Source organism: Pseudorasbora parva, chromosome 9, assembly GCF_024679245.1.
Source record: "Pseudorasbora parva isolate DD20220531a chromosome 9, ASM2467924v1, whole genome shotgun sequence".
Lineage (NCBI taxonomy): Eukaryota > Metazoa > Chordata > Actinopteri > Cypriniformes > Gobionidae > Pseudorasbora > Pseudorasbora parva.
Window position 1 is genome coordinate 29,148,575 of NC_090180.1, and position 26,369 is coordinate 29,174,943.

Sequence of the window (26,369 nt, forward strand, 5' to 3'; positions counted from 1 at the left end):
TTCTGACTTTCTCATAATTTTAACTTTATAACGCGCAATTCTGACGTTACAAATCTCAATTCTGACTTTATATCTCACAATTCTGACTTTATATCAAACAATTTTGACTTTATGTCCCTCAATTCTGCCTTTATATAGGCTATAACTCACAATTCTGACTTTATGGCTTTCAATTCTGACTATATCTTGCAATTCTGACATTATATCACGCTATTCTGACTTTATAACTCACAATTATTTGTTATCTTGCAATTCTGAGAAAAAAAGAATTACATATCAGAATTGAATTACACATCAGAATAGCGATATATAAACAATTTTGAAATAAAAAGTTGCAATAATCTTTTAAAATGATTTATTCTGTGGTGGAAACAAGGTTCCATAACAAACAGAGTGATGTATGTGAGAGGTCATCATTTTAGTCAATGTCATTTTCTCTGCTTTTTCTCTGGTTGAATATTCCACAGGGTCTACATGTGTTTATGTTACTGTTCTAAGTTATAATGCAACCGTGTAGCCTACATGAACACTTTTACAACAATAATTGATCCTCATTATTAGCCTAAATAGATATTTGAGTACACCGGAGCAATAGTAATGTTTGGCAGTACACGGAAAAAAATTTAATTACATTTATTTGTGTGTCTTGTTTTTTATGTATTTGGAAATATGAACGATAGGTGTTGTTCAAATGTGGAATGGAATTCAATTCAACTTAGTGTAGGTGGCGCTGTCGCCGGTAAGTTTCTTGTCAAAAGCGTCGAAGAAGACAGTTAACCTCTTAACCCTCGCCCTGTGCTGAGAAATAAATAAAAAAATGACATACCCCAAATAAAAATGTCTGCAGCTCTTAAACCCTATGGTCTATATCCATAAATGTGGTCTTATTTTAAACTAGACACTTTAAATTATGTTACCTAAAAATCATAATAACTCAAATAGTATAGGGACAGATTAAAACAAGGGGAAATATGCATGTAAGTGACTCACGTTTTTATTTTTTTATTATTCCCTTATGGAAAAAAATATTAGATTTTAATTTTTATGCCCTGAAAATAACCTAAATATAAAACTGAATGTCTGATCATGCTTTGATTAAAATTTGAGGACGATTCTCTCAAAAATGTAGCTTCTGTAAGCTTTTATGTCAAAAAAGACTGGGCGTCCTTTCAATAAAGTCCAATTATATTAGAACATTTGTGTAATAGTAAAGAGTAGTTTTTATTCAAATAAATCTGCAATAAACTGCTAATTATAATGCATTTGCAGTCCCTGATAACTAAAACAACTATTTACAGAATTTACAAGTGTAAAAAAAACTCATTTAGTTGATAAAAACAGTCTCTTATTTAGTCTGCGCGTTGTGTGTAAGTATGTGTGCTTACACTGGCAAGCGCTGGATACGATGAATGAAAACTGTGGAGACGACGGTAAGTAACAGATAAGTAAGCATGAGGTATTCACCAATGCTTCTTACGACATCTCTTACAGAAACTACGCAAAATATTGTCTTTTGATTCGTTACTACATCCATCAATCAAATCTATGCTGGCTATGCATTGGCTAGGCATTGACTAGGCATTGACTGGCTTATCCAACAAAGGACCGGCGAGTTTGACTGACAGATGTATCACCCAGTGACGCGCTCCCTTTCTATTTATGTGTCCTAGTCAGCTTTTGATTGAAGGAGAGAGACCTGGGAGGGTTTAATATAACCGGAACAGTCCACAGTACAGGGGAGATTGTCAAAATAAGGCTTACAATCGCTATTTCATTGAAAATGGACATGATTGATTACTCTTAACACAAAACGCTTATGCAAACAACGGAGGATTTTTAGTTTTTTCCCCTTATTTTTTCGTTGTTTTGGATTAAAAGTGGGATGCATTTTGAAGAGTGGACTCTTACACAGACATGTATGCTGTTGTTTTGTGGATTCGTCCGATCTGATCTGAACGTCAGGAGATGAAAGATGAGTACCGCGTTCATTATGCTAATGTTTAAATAGCCACTGCTTTAGCATTTAATTTAACCCTTTCCTCTCTGGTGTATTTATTGCAAAAACGAGTTCAGAACATGAATCTTGAGTGTTTTAGCTTTCAAATGATGCATAGTTTGTGATAGTTGATTGAACAGTTTGTATAAAACAAAAGTAATTATAAGTAGAGACACGCCCACTTGCGTCAGACGCCCCGCCCACGATCCGGTGCGGATTAAGAAGTTAAACATGGCGATGTCCTGCACTGCACTCATGCCGGTTCGGGCACTCGTCACTTTGAGGAGAAAAACTGTTGAAATTAATAAAGACATATGGTCAAACTGGACTTTTGTAAGTCAGTATAGGACTAAAACCGGTGTCATCCATAAACATCGCCATTCTCCGCCGGAAATAGTTCACAAAGGTAAGATATGCGATTCTGCGAACTGTTATGCAAAAGATAATACACGCGCTGTTTTTTATTACTGACTGTTTCGCACATTTGCGTACAGGTCCTGATCTTCTCCGAGAGTTTCCTCAACCGAAGAACCTCCTGTACGCCACACTGTCCAAATCCCTGGGTCTGTCTGATCTGTCCCAGTACATCCAGTACAGCTGCAGTGATGGGGAGGTCAAGGTGAGACTACTCAAGGGGGGACTATTTGGGTAATGTGGGTTTTCCCACATTTGGGTTTTCCCATTCAATGCAGTGTACAGTGTAATTTGCATATTAATGTGTTATTGGAGAAACGTAATGAAAAAAAAGAAGTATAATGACATGTGTCAGAGAAATTCACTGAAATATAATGTCATTGTACAAGGTCAGTGGCACTTTGTAGTATGACTCTTCACTATCAACCTAGATCAATATATGTTTTTATGTAACAGACATTTTACCCAAAAATTAAAATGTCATCATTTACTCAGCCTCATTTTGTTCAAAACCTGTATGAGTTAGTTTTTCTGTTGAACACAAAAGAAGATATTTTAAAGGTGGATAAGCTTAACAGTTGATTGACTCCTACTATTAATGTTTGACGACTTGATTTGATGAATTGATGACTGATGTGTAAGACTAGTCTTAACAGTTTATACAACTGGCCAAGGGGGTTTTCAAACTGGTTAAAAAAAAGGATTTGATGTTAGTAAATGTATAAAATTAAATATAAAATATTAAAATTAATTATAAAAGTATATTAAAAAGAAGACAAATTTGACTTAAAACATTATAAACAAACAGATAACACAGTACAGTGCTATAGTGGGTAAAAAAGTGAAATAATTATTTTCCAAATAATATATTACTAAATTGAGTATAAATTGGGTCTCATCATATATAATGCCTTTCAAATTTTAGGATGGAATCCTTATCAAAGGAATGATATGGGGGTCTGTGAGATCTAAAAGATTGAAAATTCCTGTATAAAACTTGTATAAAACTAATAGTTTTAAACTATCTGTAGATTTCATCCTGTAAGTGTGTAACTTTTGTGTACACCAGAACCTGTGCAAAGTTCCCTTTATAAAACCCATTCAGCGGAAGACATGTGAAAATAACCATATGGAGCTTAGAACACCTAGTTTTTCTAGGCATAACGTTAAACGTAAACATTTAAAAAAAAAAAGAGATACAGACTATGTGCCGTCACATTACATTGCTAAAAATCATTCAGTATCTTTGACTTGTTTAGAATAAACAAATCAAAATTGTATCAATCAGAAATTAGTTTTTTTTTTTTTGAATAGAGAAGAGTTTTTCTAAATCTTTTCCATTGGCCAAAGAGTATTTTTAATTGATTTAATCAAATCAAATGTATGCCATTTTGTCTATAAGGTAAACCATATATATTAGGATGTTTATATGTTTTTAATGGAAGTTGGCCTTATTTTTTGCAGTGTAAATAATCTGAGTGTCACTGACAGACATTTTAACGTTTTTGTAATTCTATTCTTTACACAAATACAATGTTATGTAATATTAGGACATTTTTTATCATTAAGTCTGTCTGTGCACAACACCAACAGCAGCACACCTGCGTACAGTATAATGTGTCATCAGAACTTGGATAATGAAGTTAAGCAAATGTCTGTGCTTAACATCATTAACGAAAGTGGCATTTTTAATCTACACGTGTACATCATATATTAAACAGTTGAATTCGTTCGGTTTGCACATCAGCATTTACACATCAGACCCCAGGTCTGGACAGCTTATTCAAATGAAGCTGCATATTATATAGCTTGATGAAACATTACTGAGTGATGATTATGGTCATATTGTTGTATGTCTTGTACACTTTTACTTTTATACGATGTCTTTTAGAGGGCGACAGTCACTCTACACTGGCCCGTGAGGATGGAGGCGGAGGGCTTTGGTTCTCGTAAGCTGGAGGCCGAGCGTCAAGCAGCAGCTGCAGCTCTTTGTAAACTCAGAGTAAGTATGAGCTGGAGAGTCACTTCCATCACCTTCACCATAGAACTATTAGAATATGGAGCCTTGGCAAGCTGTTTTGACCTTCGGAAATCAACTCCAAATGAACTTCGTTTTGGCCTGGCTTAGATTGAAAGCACGTCACTAGTATGATCTTCAATTTAGCTTAATGTATATTTGGGCTTTGAAGGAGAAATTCTGAAGTCTGTGCCAGTCGATCTTTCACTGATGATCTTTCCCCCTTCAGTGAGTTAACGGTTACGGCCGGAACATTGAAGCAGTCAGTTAAATCAGTGAACTAAAGAACCAGATATGTTTTGGGAGCTGCATGTTCTTTAACAGAAGTAAACCATTTATTTTGTTAATTTAAATAAATTCTATTTGAGATTTAAAAGGCTCAGTCTAATAGCTCAGTCGAAACATCGCCAGACAAACAACTTGAATTTTGGTCAGTTCCTCACATTAATTTAGCAAATGACTTAAGAAAGTGATAATATAGTGCAAGATAAAGCGTCACGATTCTCGGTTTCAAACTAAACAAAATAAAATTATGTAATTTACTAGAGGTTCTGACATGTTAATTGCTGCAGTCTATTTAAAGGGATAGTTCACCCAAAAATGAAAATTAGCCCATGATTTACTCACCCTTAAGTCATCCTAGGTGTATATGACAATCTTCTTTTAGACTAATAAATCGGAGTTATATTAAAAAAGTCCTGGCTAATTCAAGCTTTATAATAGCAGTAATTGTTGCTCTGTTTTCAAATAACTTGCTCTGCACAGCTCTGGGAGGTTAATAAAGGCCTTCTGAAGCAAAACGATGCATTTGTGTGAGAAAAATATCCATATTTTAAACTTTATAAAGCAACGTTTCTTTATAACTTTATAAAAAAAAGTGTTGAAAGTGCCTCTCACCGTTCAAAATGCTTACTCTACTTCTGACGACCGTAACTGGTCACGTAAGCATTTTGAATTGCAGAGGCACTTTCAACACTTTTTTTCCATAAATTGAATACGGAAGTCGATCGGCTGAAACTTTGCTTGATAAAGTTTTGACAGACAGATGATTTTTTTTTTTTAAACAGAGCAACAATTACTGCTATTATAATGATTGGAAGAGTACATTTTTGATATAACTCAGATTTTATACGTCCTAAATAAGAATGTCATATACACCTAGGGATTTGAGTAACGCATGGGCTAATTTTCATTTGTGTGTGAACTATTCCTTTAAATTGTTTAATTAATTAAAATTAATTATTTAAAAAATGGTTTTTTATGAATTATTCAATGACAAATGTTTTTATTGCTGGGTGAATCAGTGTTTTTTTTTTTAAACAAGTTTCTTGAATGAATGAATTCAATTACACTTTTTTCACAGTTGTATGGACTTCTTTTTTTATTGTGCTTTCGAAAGCTTCGGTCCCTATTCATTGTAAATTCCTGAAAAAAGTATGAAAAACTGTATTTCTATTCAAATGTTTTTGATTTTAAATTCAGCATGGTCTCCTATTTCTATATGGAGTAGTAGCCCATGATGAAGAGTTGCTTGCTTTAACTCAGAGTGTATAATTTAGCATTATAAACCATTCAATTGTGAAAGTAATTTCACAAAAAAAGGTTTGTTTTCTGTGCTGTTTACAAAAAATGATAGGTGATTACAATTGTGGGTTTAGTAATCCTGAAAATGATGCGTTGTGTCTTTAGGAGCTGGGAGTCCTTGGTCAAGGAAAGCAACCATCCATAACAGGAAAGACAAGACCGAAAGGGAGGCAGACTTCTGTATGGGAAGATAAAGAAGAGGATGTGGCTGTTCGTGAACCACTTGAATCTCTGCCTTTCCAGAAGAAAACACGGAAAGAAATGGCCCAATGGTAGTCTAATACTTTTCCGGAATACTGCACCTAAATTTATTATTTCAAGTTTGTCATTCCAGTCAAAAAGTATATAGATTAATAAAATGCATTAAAAAGTACAAAATATATTGTAGCCCCCAAATCATATATAAATGTCCAGGCACAGAAGCAGTTAACACAATGTGCTAACAGTATTAAATGGCGATAAATATGTAGTGCTATTGACATTGGAATATATCACTGAAAGAATATGCTTGCAAGGATGGTAAGCAAATTCAGTGTTCGTAATTAATGTCATAGTGATTTCTCTGTATTAGAAAAAGTGGAAGGGCCAAGCAGTGATCTCGTAGGTACCCCATTTTGTTAGTTGATGTGACATGAGCCCTATTTGGAGTGTAATTTTCTCATGGGGACGCAACTTATTTTCAATATTTACAGAAGCTAGACAGTCATTTTTATTGCCGCCTTATTCCAGAATAAGGTTGTCTGGTAATTTAATTGCTGTTATATCTCAACATCTCAGAGTTTAACCAATTTTAATCACTGACAAACATTGTATGGTAACAGTTTTGCTTTGCAGTAATGTGCATGCATTTTAAATATGAAGGGTTTGATTACTGAAATGCTGAAACTTTAAAAATGCACCATATTGCCCAAAATATTGGGACACCCCTCCAAATAATTGAATTCAGGTGTTCTAATCACTTTCATGGCCATAGGTGTATAAAATCAAGCACCTTGGCATGCAGGGTGCATTACAAACATTTGTGAAAGAATGGGTCCCTCTTAATTCAAGTATGGTACCATGATAGGTTTCCACCTTTGCAATAAGTGCATTTGTGAAATTTTGTATTACTACTAAGTGGAAGCAATTGGGAACAACAGCAACTCAGCTACGAACTGGTATGCCACATAAAAATCACAAAGCGGGGTCAGCGCATGATGAGACACTGTGCACAGAAGTCACCAACTTTCTGCAGTCAATAGCTACAGACCTCCAAACTTGGAGTGGCCTTCAGATTAGCTCAAGAACAGTGTGTAGAGAACTTAATGGAATGGGTTTCCATTGCTGAGCAGCTGCATCCAAATCTTACATCAAGTGCAATGCAAAAAAGTGGACTCTAGAGCAGTGGGGACGTGTTCTCTGGAGTGACAAATCACGCTTCTCTGTCTAGCAATCCGATGGACGTACACTTTGTGCCAAGTGTAAAGTTTGATGGAGGGGGATTTTGGTGTGGGGTTGTTTTTCAGGGGTTGGACTTGGCCCATTTGTTCCAGTCAAAGGAACTCTTAATGCTTCAGCATACCATGACATTTTAGACAATTTCATGCTTCCAACTTTGTGGGAACAGTTTGGGTATGGCCCTTTCTTGTTCCAACATGACTGCACACCAGTGCACAAAGCAAGGTCCATAAAGACACGGATGAGTGAGTTTGGTGTGGAGAAGCTTAACTGGCCTGCACAGAGTCCTGACCTCAACCCAATAGAACACCTTTGGGATGAATTAGAGCAGAGACTGCGAGCCAGGCCTTCTCATCCAACATCAGTGCCTGACCTCACAAATGTGCTTTAGTAGAATGGTCAAAAAAATCCCATAAACACAGTCCTAAACCTTGTGGAAAGCCTTCCCAGACGAGTTGAAGCTGTTATAGCTGCAAATTGTTTGCCAACTCCAAATTAAACCCTACAAATTAAGAAGGGTATTTTATTAAAGTTCATGTGTATTTAAAGGCAGGCGTCCCAAAACTTTTGCCAATATAGTGTATATTACATCACAGCTCCACTACTACTTATAAAGAAACAAAAAAAGAGAGAAAATGGGCTTTGTAAATATGGGCTTGTATGACATCTACTAGTCAACCAGATAACCTGGTAAAATGTTTACCTTATTGTAAGGAAGAGGTTGGAATCTGGAATTGTAAAACAACATTTGTATTGCCTACCCTACATTGTTACTATATACCAGCCAAAAATGTATGCTTGCTTTGCCGAGTCAAAGTCTTAGGCACAACTTTCCTTCAGGATGTCTGGCCTCAATCCATTAAAAGGGATAGTTTTCCCCAAAATGAAAATTTGATGTTTGTCTGCTTACCCCCAGGGCATCCAAGATGTACAATTAGACTCATTAACATGCATTATACGAGCAACGGTTGGTGTTAAAAATCTTAATTTGTGTTCTACTGAAGAAACAAACTCACCTACATCTTAGGTGCCCTTGGGGGGTAAGCAGATAAACATCAAATTTTCATTTTTGGGTGAACTATTCCTTTAATGCAGGAGAGTGGACAGGAAGACATATGCTATGATTCAGTATACTGCTCACATAAATTTGACACATTTGATATCTTTTGTTGTACTTGTCTGTACATTTGGTATGATCTTTATCTACATCTGAAATTTGATGTTTTATAGGCCAATAGAAGAGGATCCAACCGTGACAGAGGCACTCTCCATGTTTCCAAAGCCGAGAGCACTTCTTGGTACTGTCATTCAAGTGGCCACATCATCCTGTAGAGTCAAAGTAAGTTAGAAACTGTTAATGACCAGTACACACACCTAACAAAAAGACAACAAGCATGAACATACAATTGCTGGTGAGTCCCAAAAATCTGTTTATTGAATTAATAAGTTATTCACTGGTAGTCATGTCAAAATCGAATCATTTGTGTATCTGAATGATTCCAATTGTTCTGCAAGATGTGATGTTAAGTAAGTATGCAGTTTTTTGACTGAAGTACTAGTTCGGCAGCATGATGACAAAACATGTTTTAATTTCTTGGGTCTAGAGTTTGCAATATATTTATTCCTCCTCTAGTGTGAAATGCTCACTCTGTCTGGATGAGCTTGAATCCACAGTAAGGATGCTTTCCTGTGATTTTATCACGCATACATACATCAATATTGATTTAATAGTTTAGTTTTTTTTTTCTTTTTCTCTGTTCTGCCGTGTGAAGGAGCTGCTTCAGTACAGAACTACTGGTGGGACGGTAAAGACATGTGAGCTGACCTTACGCTGGCCGGAGGAGATGACCTTTACAGCCCATGGCCGCCGTAGAGTGGAAGCGGAGTCAAAAGCAGCAGCACTGGCTTGTCTCAGGTTTAAGGTTGGTTTGTGTTGTGTTAGGCAGACAGATTATTGTGAAAGCAGCTTAAAAAATATTGTGTAAAAAAATTATGGAAGTTTACTGTAAAGCATAAAGTAGTGGTTTTCAAAGTCAAAGACAGTGGGCCTGCCTTTAACATCACTGGACACTAACACATTTGTGTTCAAACACCTTATAAAAGTTTAAATTTTGCCTTTTAAGATTTTAGTTTTCATGTCTGAGATGGCATGAATGCACCATCATTTTCATAAGCGCAGCTTTGGAAGCACTAGTGCTGATATTCGCTACTTGACTGGTTTGATTATGCCCACAGGAACTGAAGCTTTTGGATGAGCAGAACAATCCTCTGACTCACGCCAGGTATCATCAGGAGGAGGTGCGTGAAGCCGGCGAGAGGCACAGACGACCCTGCCGTGTTGAAATACCCCAGGATCTAGAACAGAGGATTCAAGAGTACCTCTCACAGGTGACCCGCATGAGAATTACTCTGGACTGATGCTTTGGCCAATCTGTGTTTCAATAGGTTACATAATGGATAAATATTTCTAAATTATGTATGTTAGAATATAGTTGAGCAAAAATAATGTAGTTACGCTTGATTTTGTGGTGACATAAGTTGTGTTTCCATCCAAATGTGAAGCAAATCTTTTCAAAGTTTGCAGACGTATTATTTTATTTAAATAATTTAACTCAAGTCTGATGTGAAACAAAATGTGCATAAAACATGGCTATAGTTACATTGTACTTGCTTTCATAAATACCAAGTAATATTAATTAACTACTTATAACTATAGTGTTACAGTTAGGGTTTGGTTTAGGGTTAATTACTTGTAATTATGCATCTTTTAATATCATAACAAATTAACCTCAAGTGAAATTAGTTAGCAAGCATAAAGAGAAAGTGACAGTAGCTATAATGAAACACAAAATAACACTGACTTTTCAGAAATGCATTTTTTTTTTGAAAGTGCATCCTTTCATCATAAAAGTATAACATACGACTCCAGGGGGTTAATAAAGACCTTCTGAAGGGAAGCAATGTATTTTTTAAAGAAAAATATAAACTGTTCTCGCAGTTTAAACAAATAGGGCTGGGCAATAAACTCAAGCTCCTCCCACATTTCTCTCTAAAAATTCTAATTTTAGACTTCTCATATGTGACTGGCATTTTGTTTTTGTTTATTCTCTCCGCTTCTGTGTTCATCAATGCATCATGCGTCGGGTCAGAGGTCACTCTGTGACGATGTCATAAAATAAATAAAGTGCAAGGACTTGTTCATTTATCAGTCATCATTCATTTGTATAAACAGGCATCGTTCCCTATTGCCGAATTAAGATGGCGGCGTCTTATGTCCAGCCTCTTTACCTTTATCTGGAGGACGTGCGTCACTGACAAAAGGGTAGATGGTGGCAAGATGGCGGCGGCTGTCGAGTGTCATTGAAACGCTCGCGAAACTCCCCTTAAAGACTCCCGCGGCGATTTGTTGCTTTATCCGCGGGTTGAAGTACTCGTCGGCGTGTTCTATGGAGAGCGCTTTCCGGAGCATGAAGAGAAAGGATCCTCGTCATTGAGTTACTAGCGGCTCGTCGTTGAGACGCTGCAGGGAGAACGCTATGAGAGGATTGGTCTGAAAACCCGAAATGAATGAACGGAGTGGGAGTTTGCAGCCTCGTATTAATGCCTAAGGAAAGGTGTACAAAGCCATGAGGAGTCGTGAGTAAAATCCAGCCTGCCGTGGATGACTGTTTGACTTTGACTTGACTGTTTTTAAGGGGAATAATTTATTTATTTCCTCTTATTATACTTTTTGACTATTTGAACTATTTTTGTTGCTGATTATTTATCGTTTGTATTTTGGATTGTTTTTTTTTGATGCCTTTTGGACTGAACTAGTTTTGTTTATTTATTTTTATTAAGCCTATTTTTTGGCTGGACAATTGGAACTGATATTTTTGTTTTTTTCTCGAAATTCTTTGGTTCTCTACTTATGTAAATGTTGGGACTTTTGATAAATGCACATGGTTGAATATATATATATCAAAAAGAAATTCTACATGTGTTGTGTTGAATGAGTTTTGCTTAAAGAGGGTTTATTATGGGTTTTATTACCTGCATCGCTGATATCAATTCCTTATCTCACTTATAAAGGTTTTGTGTAAGACCATTGACAAAACAGACTATACAGGACCTTTGTACGTTTTTTTCCTTAAAGTTTAAAGTAATGACAGAAACCCTGTCTGGCACCCCAGCAAATAAAAAAAAACCCAAAACAAAGAAGTGAGAAAGCGTTACAACTCTTCCGCTGGAACTAGACTCGTGTATGACTGTTACTGAAAAATAATTATATATTTTTTATATTAAATTGTATTATTATATAATAATATGAGGAATTAATAAAAGGATTCTTATTAATCCCTCAAACCAAATGTCTTTTTCTGGGTATCCCTACTTAATGAGCATTAAACTTACTTGACATTGAAGTAAAAAAAAAAAAAAAAAACATTTGTTATGAAAGCACAAATCAGTAAGATGGTCTAGAAATTGACAATAAAGAAAAGGGACCTAGGTGATAAACACACGTTTAAAACAAGTGAAAAAATCCACCAGTGCAGTAAAACTAAATAAATTATTTTAATAATTTTATAGCATCACAACTGTTTTATCTGTTTTAGTATCCAGTAGAGGCTGAGGTTCAAAAATTGTGGGATGAAGAGGAGCAGCTATCAGTTCAATCGTCTTCCATCAGTGCAGATGATGATGATGATGACGACGACTTCATTACAGATGCTATTACAAATAAGCCATACCGCTCTTTGCGCCCCGATGAAGAGGACAGTCTCAGCGACCACCTCCTCAGCCTGTGGATGAGGGTGGGGCCTGGACGAGGGGTGGAGCTTCCGGTGGACTCTTACAAAGAGAGCGTGCTCGCAGCGGTCAAATCATCACAAGTCGTTGTGATTGCCGGAGAGACGGGCTGCGGTAAGACCACACGAATCCCACGGTTCTTGCTGGAGGGCCGTGTTAGGAGCAGAGAGGGGGCCAAATGCAACATCCTGGTCACACAGCCTCGACGGATCAGTGCCGTGTCTGTGGCGCACCGTGTAGCGCAGGAGATGGGACCTGCCCTCCGCCACTGTGTGGGATACCAGGCAAGAACATCCAAAACATTTCAGTCCTTTCAATTTGTTTACAAATGTGCTTTTGTTTTAAAAATGTATCTTAATGATTTTATTACATGAGTTATAATGTTGACCTTGAATTTTTAATCAAAATGTAATAACTGGATCTTCCAGTGTAATGACAGACTTGATTAAGGCAACTTTTTTTTGTGTGGGTCTGACTGATTTTCAGCTTTGTCATGCGTCGTTTGTCATGAGGTTTTCGTGGAGTGTACAGGGGGAAACGAGATGCCGATTAAACCTCTCCCGATCGGCAATCAGGTGGTCGGATGAACCTGAAAATAGCAGCAATTTAGCAAACTGTTGCATGCCTCCAGTTTGTGTTACAAAATGGATAATCCACAGCTTCCAAACCACCTATGCAACCGCCTATGCTGCACCTCTTTTATTAATTTAGCTACTTGATCATTAATTTCACTTTCACACTTTATTTGCTAATTTATTTAATATTTAGACTACTTACTTCACTTTATTATCACAGGAAATGTGAACCTTTGTCCATCATTTGACAAATGTGAAAAATATCACATCGCAATATTGGATTATTTATTTTTTTACTCATCATGTGCATAGTCTCACAGAGACAGCGAGATATAAACTATTTCAACATAAGAGGATAACGGTATATAACTGTCTTAATTTATTTTCTTAATATTTCTCTTGTGGCCCTTATAGTGAATAAAAGAGAAGTAGACCTATTTTGTGTTAAACAAGTTGTTTTAAAAAATAAAGCTGCTCTTTTCATTGAAAAATAATTGCAGTGTTCTGACATATCATAGTTAATAATTTTAATTATAGGCCTATAATTGTTATAATTCATAATTCTCTCTATAGTAGCTGAGCCTACACCATGCTGTATCAGTCTAACTAGGCACGGGGGTTTATAATGTATATTTTACATATAGTGTGAGCCGACAAGTCGCTGGTCGGCGATCTGACGAAACAGTGTGAGCACATAAATCGTAAGCTTTGGCTTTACATCGCACGCAATCTACTAATACAGTGTGAGTAGGTAACCTTACTGAAATCGCAGAGTGTATGCCCGCCTTAACGTATGCAGGACTTCTCCACACATTTAGTCTGCTTAAACCCCACCCCTTTCTTACAATCAACACCTCCGTTTTTAATGGCAATGCACATCTGAATATCCAATTAACAATTGATGCATAGAACCAAGTCTCTGCCCATTCTTTTTTGTGTGTGTGGATGTACAGCATAATACTTCAGTTTCACTGAGATATTAGTTCTCCTTCAGATAAATAAAAGAAAGTAAAAACAGAAGTAGTGTTAAGCCCTATGCGGATGGTAATTGTTTCTCATGTAGATATCCGTAAAAATACATTTGCATGCCACCATGATCATACGAACCTGGGAACGCGCTGCTCATGTGGTCATGAGCATGATTGTCTGCTGTAAATAAAATGTGGGCTTGGAATAATAATACATTCATATTTAATTTAATAATAGTACAGTTAATCATTATTTAAATCTCCTGTTTAAAAAATAGGAACGCACTAGTCATTTTATAAATGTGGAAATGAGCGTAAATAAGTTAATAGAGCCTCTTATTTACATAAGGTAAATATAATGCTGCTAATTTAAGGTATATAATGTTAATTACTGCTGTAATAACAGCCCATTTCAGATATTTACTTGTTTTTTTCCGCTTCTGAGCGGTGATAAAAGATTATTCTTGTAAATACTTTCCAGCGTGTCCGTAATAAAAGTGCTAGATCTTTAAAATGCATGAAAATTACAGCGAAGCGCAACAATAATGCACTTCACAGTGGTCAAAAAGGATATACACAGTAAATTTTCAAGCAAGCTTTTTAAAAAAAAAAATCTAAGTTGTGGATTTGGACAGCAATTAAATGTAATATGGCCGGGATTTTAACATGGGTGGTGGAAGAAAATAGAGCTATAATTTTGTTAAATAAATGAACGTCGAAAGAGCTTTTCTGTTAAAAGAAAAAAAAATGTTTTGCTTTATATTTATGTTTTTGCTTATATTTAGCATAGTTTTGCTGGCAACTGGTATTAAAGTGTCATTCAGTCGGTCTGTGTTCCTTCACGAGCCGTTTGTGCTGTTTTCTGCAACTAAATCTGCCATTAAACCTACTCAGTGATGAACTGTAATAAATCCAAACATGGATCTCTCAAATATGTTTGCGATTTGTGGTTGCTGAATAAATGCACTGATGCAATCTCTGTGTGACAATACAACGTCTTTTTATGCTGTTGTTTTAATAGAAAAACATGAATATAATTTGGATTGTTGGATTGCGCAATAATTCTAATGAAATGTGTGTGGGGGGGTCTATTTATTATAGATGATTTTATAATTTTAAGCAAAATAATGGTTATCAATCTAAATATTATGCAGCATGATGAAAATATGGCTACACTACACTAAACTACACTACAATGCTCAGACATTTAGTCTTCTAAAACTTCTTTAAACAAAAACAGGACAAGGTTGACTAAAATGGTTTAAAATGATCCCTGGTGCGAGTGATCTTTTAGTGCGGTTCATTTGAATAAGTGGGAACGCTGCCATCTGAACCCTGGTGCGCACCACACAAGCGGACTGAGACCAGTGAAAAGATGATTCTCGGTTCGCTTCCAAGCGAACTCTGGTGAGATTCGAAAGAAATACAACATGGACCAAAAACAGACTAGGACTAAATGTCCTGTCCAAATTAACTGAACTACTAGTGTGTACATGCCCTTAAAAGGACGTCTCTTGCTCTTACAGGTTCGTCTTGAATCACGTCCACCTGAGCGCAGCGGCGGAGCTTTGCTCTTCCTCACTGTCGGCGTCCTCCTGCGGAAACTGCAGTCCAACCCCAGTCTCCAGGGCATCAGCCATGTGGTGGTTGATGAGGTCCATGAGAGAGACGTCAACACCGACTTGCTACTGGCCCTGCTGCTCTCGGTCCTGAAAGAGAATCCAGAGCTGCGAGTGGTTCTGATGAGCGCCACGGGCGACACTCAGCGGCTCTCTCAGTATTTCGGCGGATGCCCGGTGGTGCGTGTGCCTGGTTTCATGCACCCAGTGCAGGCGAGGTACCTGGAGGAGGTGGTGACAGAGATGGGCCGACCGTTACTGGAGAAGAGCAGGGAGAAGAGAAACGGGGTGGTGAGTTCTGATCAAGTATATGTTTTGGTTTGGTTGTAAGGATTTTAAATTGTGAACAGACCACAGCTAAAAGCTTTGCTTTCATTCTTTGTTTTAAGGAAGAAAAAGATGTCGCTCCTGATCTTGATCTGGTGGCTGACGTGATAGACCATATTCATAGATCTAGAGAGCCAGGTAAAGATGATTTCAAGGGTGCACAAATCACAACATTTTAGGAGGATGTGGCCGGCAGTGTTTACACTGGTCTCTTCATGCATTTTCTCTTATCAAATAGATATAGGACTGTGTAAAGGTCAGCTGTAAATGCATTATGAGACGATGGTCATAAGCTGAAATAAAGTGCAGTTCATATCTGCTGCTTTCAGTGATAAGAACTGTTTTAAATTTGCACATATTGGGGGAAGATCAGATTCATAATCGTTTAGCGGAGACATATTTATGTAGGCAATTGTAAATGGAACAATTAACAAATCTAATAGTCAAGTAAACTTTATTTATATAGCACTTTTACAATGACGATTGTTTCAAAGCAGCTTCACAGTGTTAAACAGGACAATAATGCAACAACTTGATTTGGCTGTACAGTGGCACTGGAGAAAACTGTGATGTTATCAGCTCATTTCAATTTATCGTAGACCAACAATGTGTGCAGATCAGTGATATAGTTGATACAACTATTAATTTAATTAAAAATTACCATTTTATTTGGAAATTGAATTGAAAATGTTTTAGTGCCTACTGAGCAAGCCAAACCAAATGCCACCAAAACTCCATCAGGGCATAATGAAGAAAAATAAACCTTGGGAGGAACCAGGCTCAGTCGGAGTGCCAGTGCAGGCAACCTTACAGGTCAAGCATCATATTAGATCGTAATATCCAAGGTTTGAGGTATCGCGCAAGAGGCGGGTTTATTGGGGATGACATGTTGATTAAACAAAAATAGGAATATTCAACGGATCTGAGTCATCACGACGGAGACAGGTTTATTTAGGATGACGTGTCGAGTAAACGGTTATTAAATATGAATATTCGACTGAACGGAGTCAAATAATCAATTATAGCTAATTGATCAGAGAAGACGCATGAAGGGTCAAGTGTAAATAGACCTGTATACACTTTTTTAAATACATTTGCCATTGTTAAACATTTAGTTTGAATCTGTTGACAGCCATAATGTGCATACACACCAGCAGTTCTCAGGAAAGGTTTTACTTAAAATAGTTTTTGAAATTCATACCCCATAGAACCTTTTTCCTAGGTATACACAATATTTCATAGCAGACGTTGAATGGCGGTGTCTGCTTAAGCTTTTGCTGTTCTCTCTGGTCTCTTGTATACTGACTAACAGTGTTTGATCTGTTCCAGGGGCTGTGTTGTGTTTCCTCCCAGGATGGCAAGACATTAAAGTTGTACAACAGAAACTGGAAGAAAAAGCGGCTTACAGATCAGGCTCTCAGATGATTTTACCGTGTAAGCTCCCTTCTAGATTACACCAAACAAATTCGACCAGCCAGTGCTAAAAGAGGAGGGTGGATGATGACTGATACAATTGTATAAAATACAATTAATGATGACAAATACAGTGATGAAAATCCAAATTCAGTGACATTTTTATAAGCATAGGTGCTAACATTTCTTTTAATTAGCCAAGTGGACACCAATTATGTAGAAGCTTTTATTATAGCCAAATACAGCATTGCAGTTATGACGCATTCGTCAGCATTCACCTGTTTCTCTCGACAAAAACCCAAAAGGAATTTTCTATTGGCTTTTGGAATATTGCAGAAAATAAGAATAATGCCAGGTTCAGAGTACTTGATATTTTTCTTATGATAGTCACTGTGTCAGATTATGTAAAAAAAACAAAAAAACAAATTGACTTGAATTATTGGACAATGAACATGTTAGGCTATACATTGCTTTGCAACCAATCAATGTTTGCCCTCTTTAACAATGTGCGTGATGTCACTGAGAAGGTGGAACTAGTGATTGACTTCTGGAAACGAGTATTGCTGGCATACTTTAGCTCCACAAACCTTTCTTCCATAACAGAACTTGTCATGGAGGACCAAAAAAAAATTAAACAGCCTTTCTGTTCACATCACAGACACGGCTATAGACACACTATATCTCAAACTCAACTTACCTAGAGGTAGAGTCTGGGTCAGGCTGGGCGGCATCAAGTATTCCACACAAGTTTTTCAAGTATTCCAAAAAAAGGAGCACAACTGATCCAGTCTTCTCAATCTTTATTATTAACAGTTCTTCAACAGAAATGTTTCTTTTGAACATGAACTGTTCCTCTGAATTTGAAAATTCTTTTTTGAACATGAACGGTTCTACATGTCCTTTTGAACATGAATGATCTTTTTTTTTTTTTAAATATGGCTATAGAAATTAAATCATTATGCAATAATGAAATAATGAGTAATTTAAATGTTATTTAAAATAATAGACAAATTCAAAGCACGGACGTAACCGGGTCAAACAGAACAGTGAACAGAATTCTAGGTCTAATTCTAGTTGGGAAACAATCTTTTTGGGACTATTTGCAAACAATATTTGTGTCAAATATATTATTAGTCCTGAGATTTTTCGCATTAATAAATACTTAAATCTGCTATTATTATTTGAATTCCGCAATGGTCTAGTGGTAGAGTTTTTGTAAACCGCGTCAAAGGTTCCAGGTTCTAATCCGCTCTCATATATTTTTTTATTTTTCTTAATTAAAATCAAAGATATACAGCAATGATTGTATATTAAGAGCATGGACACATTTGTGTGCATTTTGTTTTGTGATTTCACCGGAAAGAATAGTCTCTCTCCGCAACAGCATTAAATGATTACTTCAGCGGTTTAGCATATGGCTTTATCAGTAGAAACCCAGGAGTATATTCAAATAATTGTGCTTCCCCCCCTTATATTACCCCTGAGACGAGAGATTTATATATTTTATTTCTGGAAAAATACTCCGATGACGCAAATATCGTCATTTTGTGTCATCGGAGGATTTTTGGGCCAGAGGCTAAAGACTACAGCCAGTAAAGGGAGCTATTTCCGCATGTTTTCAACCCGCGCATGGGGGTGGGATCGCACTCACAGCACTCGGCTCCGGCAACTGCGGGAATTCTGGGAGTTGTCTTGCATCCACATGAGCCAAAAGAACATTTTCAGGCTAGAAGGAACCAAATTCAAAAATAATTTCACATTTCTACTACATTAATGACCCAGTTAAAAATACACATTCTTCTTCCCAGCGCTAAAGTACCCATTTAATAGTGCGCACAGTCTGGCTGAAAAAATCCAATTTGCTTGCACTATCCACATAGCCATACTTGTCTGATTAATTGCTGTACCTAAAGAAATGTTTGCTAGTCATTCTGAAGACACACTTTGACTGTTTCTGCTGTAGTGCACTCAAGTATGGCTGTAGCCGAGCAACAAGCTGTGTTCCAGCGCCCTCCGAAGGGACAGCGAAAGATAGTCTTGGCCACCAACATCGCAGAGACATCCATCACCATAGACGACATCGTGCACGTTGTGGATGCCGGCTCTCAGAAGGAACAGAACTATGACCCCAGAACAAAGGTTGCTTTAAAGTCTGAAAAGCGTGAAACTGAAGTTACAATACTTTGTATTGTAGTTAACTTTTCTTCCCTGTTGTGAGTGTTTTGTCTTCATGTCACGATCGAAACGGTGTATGTTTGAGTCCATAGGCTGAGGCTGATTTTAATCCCACCCTTCCATTTTTTGATCAGGAACTATTCAGGTCATTATTTTGAGGTAAATGTGTTCAAAAGTCTGAAAATCTGTGTGTAACGGTGATCTTCACTACCAAACAACTATTCAAACTAAACAATCCTTAACTTTGAAATCTGTATGATTTAACTTTATACCTTTTGCAAAGAAAGATTGGATTCAAAATACAACAAATCTCATAAATTACACTTAAAATATATTTAAAATGGTAATTGTTATTGATTTATCTGTGAAAATATATTAAATATATTTACATGGTAGATGTAAACATAATCATAATTGGTCAATATAAGGAACTATCATAAATGATTTATTGTGTTTCGGTAGTGACAAATTTGGGGAGAGGGAAAATATTCCCAAATGTTCTTAAAATACAATATGAGAATGAACTGCACTAGAATTGGTACCTTGGATTTGTGGAAAAATGAAAAAATTAAGATGTTTCCATCTATGGCTTTGAACAAGTCAAACCAAACCAATTGAACCAATCGGGGCTTGATTTTGTCGGTGGGGAACTGATTGGATGGTTGTGGTTTGCTATTGGTGGATCTGATGTGAGTGGCATGAGAAGAGATGTCACCTTGAGGGAAAAGTTGCTTTGATTACAAGGCACATGAATTTAAAACAATAATAATGTGCGCAGATAAATAATTTATAATAAATACTGTAATATTCCATAAAAAAACAAGAATTGACCATTTTGATTTCATTGTGACTTGAGAACTCCCATAGCAGTAAAAGTAAAGCTGATGTTGTGTTGTGCTCTCAGGTCTCTGGTCTGAACACGGTCTGGATTTCACAATCAAATGTGACCCAGCGAAGAGGAAGGGCAGGCCGCTGCCAACCTGGACATGCCTACCACCTCTTCCCACGGAAACAGCTCGACAGCATGGACACGTTTCCCATCCCTGAAATCCTGCGCACACCTCTGGAGAGCGTGGTCATACAATCCAAGATTCACTGTCCAGATAGCAAAGTGCGCAATGTTAAAATCTACTGGAAAATAATTTCTTGTCACCGTTTACAGTTGGCAGAATATCTGTTTTGATCTATTTTAAAGGGGTGGTTCCATGCGATTTCACTTTGTTTAACTTAAGTTAGAGTGTAATATGGCTGCTTGAGCATAAATAGTATCTGCAAAGTTACATCGCTCAAAGTTCAATGCAAGCAGAGATATTGTCTTTTAAAGTTAAAGCAGTTTATTGCCTACAAAAATGGCCGGTTTGGACTACAACAAGCTTCTTGCCGGGTTGGTGACATCATAAACCCTTGCTAGTCAGCGCAGATGTGACTTCTGCCTGTAATGATAAGGGGCGTGGCGTTTCCGGACAACCTGTGCTTGGCACTTCAGCCAATAAAAATACATGAAACGACATTTGGCTATCTAACCAATCTAAGAACATTGCATTTTTTCGGAGGAATGGGCTTCATAGAAGCTGGAAGCAAACGAGCCGTTCAAAGGACAGTGGAGACAGCGGTGTGGAATAAGGTACAATATAAGAAAAATACGGCGTTTTAAAATAAAATAATTATTAAGACGTTATATTGGGCCCTATAAACACAACCAAGCCTAGAAAAAAAAAACACAGAACCACCCCTTTAAAATTCACCAAGTATGCTTAATTTTGTGAGTTCACAGCATAGTGTTTCTAAACATTGTCATTCTTCCTGGTTTAGGCTGTGGACTTCCTGTCACAAGTCCTTGACTCCCCAGACAGCCAGGCAGTGAAAGTTGCTGTGAAGAACCTTATGGAAATTGGTAAATGTCTTTTAATTTTTATAAAGTAAAGCTTTTAAAGTGAAACTGCTAAAGGGTTAGTTCAACCAAAAATGAAAATTCTGTCATTAATTACTCACCCTCATGTCGTTTGACACTTGTAAGATCTCCGTACTAGACTGGGTGAACCCAGCCTGACCTGCCGGTGATTTGATTTTGCCCGGCCACTCAGTCTGGAAACCCGTACATTCATTTGTACTGCTTCTGTTACACTTTTGCGGGAACCAATCACAGACTGGCTTATCCACCTGGCACGCTATTGGCAGGTTTAACATGATGACGGATATAAAAACAATGGGTCATTGCTAGGGGTGTAAGAAAATATCGATACACGTGAATATCGCGATATTATGTTTGGTGATACTGTATCGATTCTCAAAAACGCTGTATCGATATTTATTTATTTATTTATTTATTAACATCCAAGATTCGTGGCTTTGTTTTCGGTTTAAACCACAGACTGTATAACACCCAACCGCTAGATGGCAGTGTTATCTCAGAACGTATAACTCACGCGGAGCCGGAGAAGTGCAAGGTAAGGGCGTGCGTCACTAGTGTTTACATTAGCAAACCCAGCTCTCAAGACGATAGCATTATTCCGCTCCTGCAGTATACAGAGCTGAAGTGTGGACTCATTTTGGCTTCAGCTAAAAAGAAGCCCCTAAGGAAATCGACAAGAAACATTTTGTTTGCAAAATAGGCCAAGTTATAATCTAATACTCGGGAAACACATTGAAACAGAGCTCGCTTAACATCCTGACGTCACCCGCGGTGCTGAGAAGTGTTTCGATAGAATGTACTGCACGTTTTCCTCTCCGTAATAAAATAAACACATGCCAAAACTGACAGCGGTGTCAGGAGAACGAAAGATAATAGGGATGTGGATATGGATGCACCTGCTCTGCAGTTCAGTTCTTGAAATAGCACTTTATACAATAGACTGCTTTATAGAAAACAGCTTTAGGGTCCGATCACACAGAACGCGTTTTTCAGGTTCGAAAACGCGAGGCGCACTGCACTCCCTTTTTTGGTCAGCGTTTTTTCATTCAAAAATGAGCAGTGCGCTTTAATGTTTCTAGGCTACCCCCGAATCACCTGTACTGTCAGTCAAATCAATGTAACGGTCAACACAACGGAAGGCCCGCCGCTTCATTCATTCGTTTGGACAACAGAACATAAGCGTGATGTTGCGCGCTTTTCTGCTCAGACTTTTTTTCAACTTCATGCGCTCGCAGCGCTTCTTCAAAAACGCGAGGCGCCCAGGGCGCATAAGCAGCGCGCATAACGCTCTCTGCCAACTGAAATCCATTCAAAAAAGGCGCCTCTTGCTGCAAAAACGTGTTCTGTGTGATCGGGGCTACTGTGTTAAATATAAAACAAACAGTCATTCAGTCATGAAATGGACTGCACTTTCTGTTGTTAAATAGCCACTGCTATACTGTGAACCTTTAAAACATATACACATAAAGAATCCTGCAGTCACTTTACATTTCCCCTTAACTTAGATTGCACATTGCATATTAGTGATAAATTATAGGCTGTATTAATTAAATAATATACTTTGTCTCGTGTTTTAGCCTTATGGTTGTGTTCTTTATTCTTTTAAATTATAAAAAACAAAAACATAAAAAAGAAATATCGTTTATGCCTCTCTTACAATATCGCAATATATTGTAATATATCGTATCGCAACCCCTGTATCGTGATACGTATTTTATCGCCAGAGTCTTGGCAATACACAGCCCTAGTCATTGCCCGTTGATCACGCCTCTTGTGGTCTGATTGGTTGAAGGACTATCAAAATTGCGTACAGAGTTATTCAAATAATGGCAGTTGATCATGCCCCTTGTGCAGTAGAAAATACAGAGCAGACTCCCCAGAACAATGTTCAATTTTAAATTGAGCTTGGTCTGGTGATAGCCAGACGACCTCCGTTCATCTTCGGAACACAAATTAAGATATTTTTGTGAAGATATTTTTTATAAAGTGACGAGAATAGTTTTTGTGGTAAAAAAAAACAACAACTAAATGACTTGTATAGTGATGGCTGATTTCAAAAGACCACTTCCTGAAGTCTTGGAGCTTAATGAATCAGCATATCGATTCATGAGTTGTGTGACTTTGGCAATCTGAACCATTTTTTTATTTTGTTTTGGTAATTTTTTTTTAAAGTTTTGCATAGTTTTTACATTACTGTGTAAATTGAATTTACATTCATTCTTATTGTGCATTCACAGTGTGTGTGTGTGTATATATATATATATATATATATATATATATATATATATATATATATATATATATTAGGGCCGGGACTTTAACGCGTTAATTAAGATTAATTAATTACGTGACTTTAACGCGTTAATTAATTACGCAAAAAAAAAAATTAACCACACTTATTTTTGCACCGCGGAACGGTTTTCAATGAATGAGTTTCGACGGACCGATTATACTGGAACACCAACTAGCGCTCCGGAGTAACAAACCATGGGTGCGTCTCAATCAGCTCCCTAGTTCAGTAGTCAGGGCACTGATCAGGGAGTCAGCCCATTGACTTATGTCCTGATCAGTGCCCTGACTAGTGGACTAGGGAGCTGATTGAGACGCAGGGCATGAGCGAACATGAACGAAGAAGCTGATGAGACCATGGATGAGACCGCTTTGCTTGGCCCCGTTGATGGGAAATTTTGTTTTAAAAAACGAAAGAATGGAAGCGCCGACAAGAGCACGGTTGTGTGCAAGCTATACAAGGAATTTGAGTATCACCGCAGCACATCAAGCCTCAAATATCACAAATATGCTTTTGCTAAACTTAATGCAGGGTGTCCGCGGGGTTTTAAAAAGTTAAAAAGTGATAAATCAAAATTGTCAAATTTAAGGCCATTAAAAGTGTTAAATGTCGTCTCAGAGGTATTATTTTTTTCCAAATTAGGTATTATTTTTTCAGACTATCAGGTGTCCTATTCTGATTGAAATTCTATCTGCGTTCGCATTAGTTCGTTATAATATGGGCTTTAGCATATCTGGGCACATAATCAAAGATCTTTCGTCTCCGTCTCGGCGTATGTTTGATGCTGACGTCATATTCAGTGATCGTTCGGCATCATCTCAGAGCACAGCGCGCTTAACAGAAGTGGCTGGCTTAGGCTTTATTTTAGACTTGCTTCAAGGCATATCTTCAACGACTATCCTCATAAGAACAATCTTAAATGATTTATATGAAGTCTAAAATGAACAAAAAAACTTTTGAGAGAATGAGGCGCAATCCAGACAGTATCCCTGCGTCTCAATCAGCTCCCTAGTTCACTAGTCAGGGCACTGATCAGGACATAAGTCAATGGGCTGACTCCCTGATCAGTGCCCTGACAACTGAACTAGGGAGCTGATTGAGACGCACCCTATATAAACAGTGAGATCCGCGTGTCTGTCTGCTCTTAAAGGGACAGCAGCCAATAAAGCTTCCTGTCAGGGAACAGAGAAAATGACTCGCTGCGCTTGACTAAATAACTTTTGTAGCTTTAATAAGGATTAACTATTTAATTTATAGTTTATGCAGTGCAGACTGCATATAACTTTGATAACTTTATTACATTTCTGTATATTTCCTTACTGTTAAGACAGGAAGGGCAGGAGTAAACATGACGTTTATTATGGGTTTATGTTAGCGTTGTTTTAAGTTTACTTAAATTAAAAACTGTTATATTTTTGAAGCCTAATAATAAATGTTAAAAAAATAAAAAAAAATCAGTAGCTGTTTTAATATCAGTAATACTGGCCTTCATTCATAAAAAGATGCCATTTAAACAAGTATTTAAAATATACTGTCTTTGTTGTTTCTACATTAATTTAATTAACTGTGAAATTATTATATTAAAAAATATATTAAAATGTACAAAAACATTTCTTTTTTTTAATTGTGATTAATCACAGAAAAAAATTGTGATTAATCTAGTTAAAGTTTTTAATCGATTGACAGCACTTTTTTTGTATTTTGTTAAATTCAACAACTTATCACAGTTATAGAAATATAATATTTGGCTCAGGTTTTGTTGTTGGAAAAAAACACTAAATAATTTAATTGCTGAATTACCAATTATTAATTGAAATCAAATGTGTATGCAGTAATGCTTCTCCTTAACCAACCTTTGTGAATGTTGAGATCTATTTTACTGTGTCAGAATAATAACTTATAACAGATTTCCTCCTGGTGTCGATTCTAAATCTATTCTTTTTTGTATGTTATATATGTCAAAATCTGTGTAAATAATAGAAAGGTCGCTGATTAACACTTGCAATTCAGTGTTGTGATGGTTTTAAAAAATATTCTGAAGGTAGTAAAAAAGGTATTAAAAAGTAGTAAATTTAACTTAAGGATTGCTGTATATACCCTGTAATGGCAAACATTGCGCTGGTCTGCTGGACTGAAATAAATAAACAATATTTTGTTGATTAAGCTTATCTATTCAGTCATTATTCAATGGTATACTAAAAATACATGTGAAAAATTACTTCTCATTGTTCTCAGGTCAAATATTTATATGCAATTAAAATGCGATTAATTTCGATTAATTAATTACAAAGCCTCTAATTAATTAGATTAATTTTTTTAATCGAGTCCCGGCCCTAATATATATATATATATAATATATCTGTTTCATGTGGCAGTTCATTCATGTGTAGAAGCTCACACTCTGTGTCTGTCAGGTGTGCTGGACGGCTCAGAGAATCTGACTCCACTGGGACAGCGCGTGGCCTGCATGTCGTGTGACCCACGCTTGGGGAAAGTCTTGGTTCTGTCTGCTCTGTTTTCCTGCGTTCTTCCCATTTTGTCTGTGGCGGCCTGTTTGACTCGAGATCCCTTCTATAACAGCATACAGAACCGGGCCCTCGTCTCCAAGGTCAGAGAGCCACTTGAAGAACTGAGTTCATATTCACAACTTTTTTCTGAGTTCACTTTTCTGTGCTAATATAAACTGTTCCTCTCTGTAGGCAAAGGCGTCTCTGAGTGGGTCCAGCTGTAGTGATTATCTGGTCTTCAGTCGTGTTGTTCAGAGCTGGAAAGAGCAACAGGGCAAGGAGTGTAAACAGGAGTTCCTGGACAGATATACTCTCTCCGGAGCTAGTCTGCGGTTCATACATGGTAA

General features: G+C 37.1%; 1 protein-coding gene across 2 annotated transcripts in view; it reads left to right on the plus strand.

Annotated features, from left to right (window-relative positions):
- The first annotated feature begins 2,225 nt into the window (after positions 1-2,225).
- The window catches only part of dhx30 (DEAH (Asp-Glu-Ala-His) box helicase 30), a 29,841-nt gene continuing 5,697 nt past the window's right edge, over positions 2,226-26,369 (plus strand). The window contains exons 1-16 of one of the 2 annotated variants that reach the window (XM_067452177.1): positions 2,226-2,402; positions 2,491-2,615; positions 4,302-4,412; positions 6,117-6,283; positions 8,679-8,787; positions 9,221-9,370; positions 9,684-9,836; positions 12,044-12,520; positions 15,306-15,704; positions 15,788-15,863; positions 17,055-17,159; positions 19,102-19,277; positions 20,218-20,424; positions 21,126-21,207; positions 25,930-26,123; positions 26,215-26,365. In XM_067452177.1, coding sequence (XP_067308278.1) covers positions 2,228-2,402; positions 2,491-2,615; positions 4,302-4,412; positions 6,117-6,283; positions 8,679-8,787; positions 9,221-9,370; positions 9,684-9,836; positions 12,044-12,520; positions 15,306-15,704; positions 15,788-15,863; positions 17,055-17,159; positions 19,102-19,277; positions 20,218-20,424; positions 21,126-21,207; positions 25,930-26,123; positions 26,215-26,365 — 2,857 coding nt within the window. In that variant the 5' untranslated portion in view covers positions 2,226-2,227. The remainder of the gene's footprint in view (positions 2,403-2,490; positions 2,616-4,301; positions 4,413-6,116; positions 6,284-8,678; positions 8,788-9,220; positions 9,371-9,683; positions 9,837-12,043; positions 12,521-15,305; positions 15,705-15,787; positions 15,864-17,054; positions 17,160-19,101; positions 19,278-20,217; positions 20,425-21,125; positions 21,208-25,929; positions 26,124-26,214; positions 26,366-26,369) is intronic. The other variant, XM_067452178.1, reaches the window with a different exon arrangement.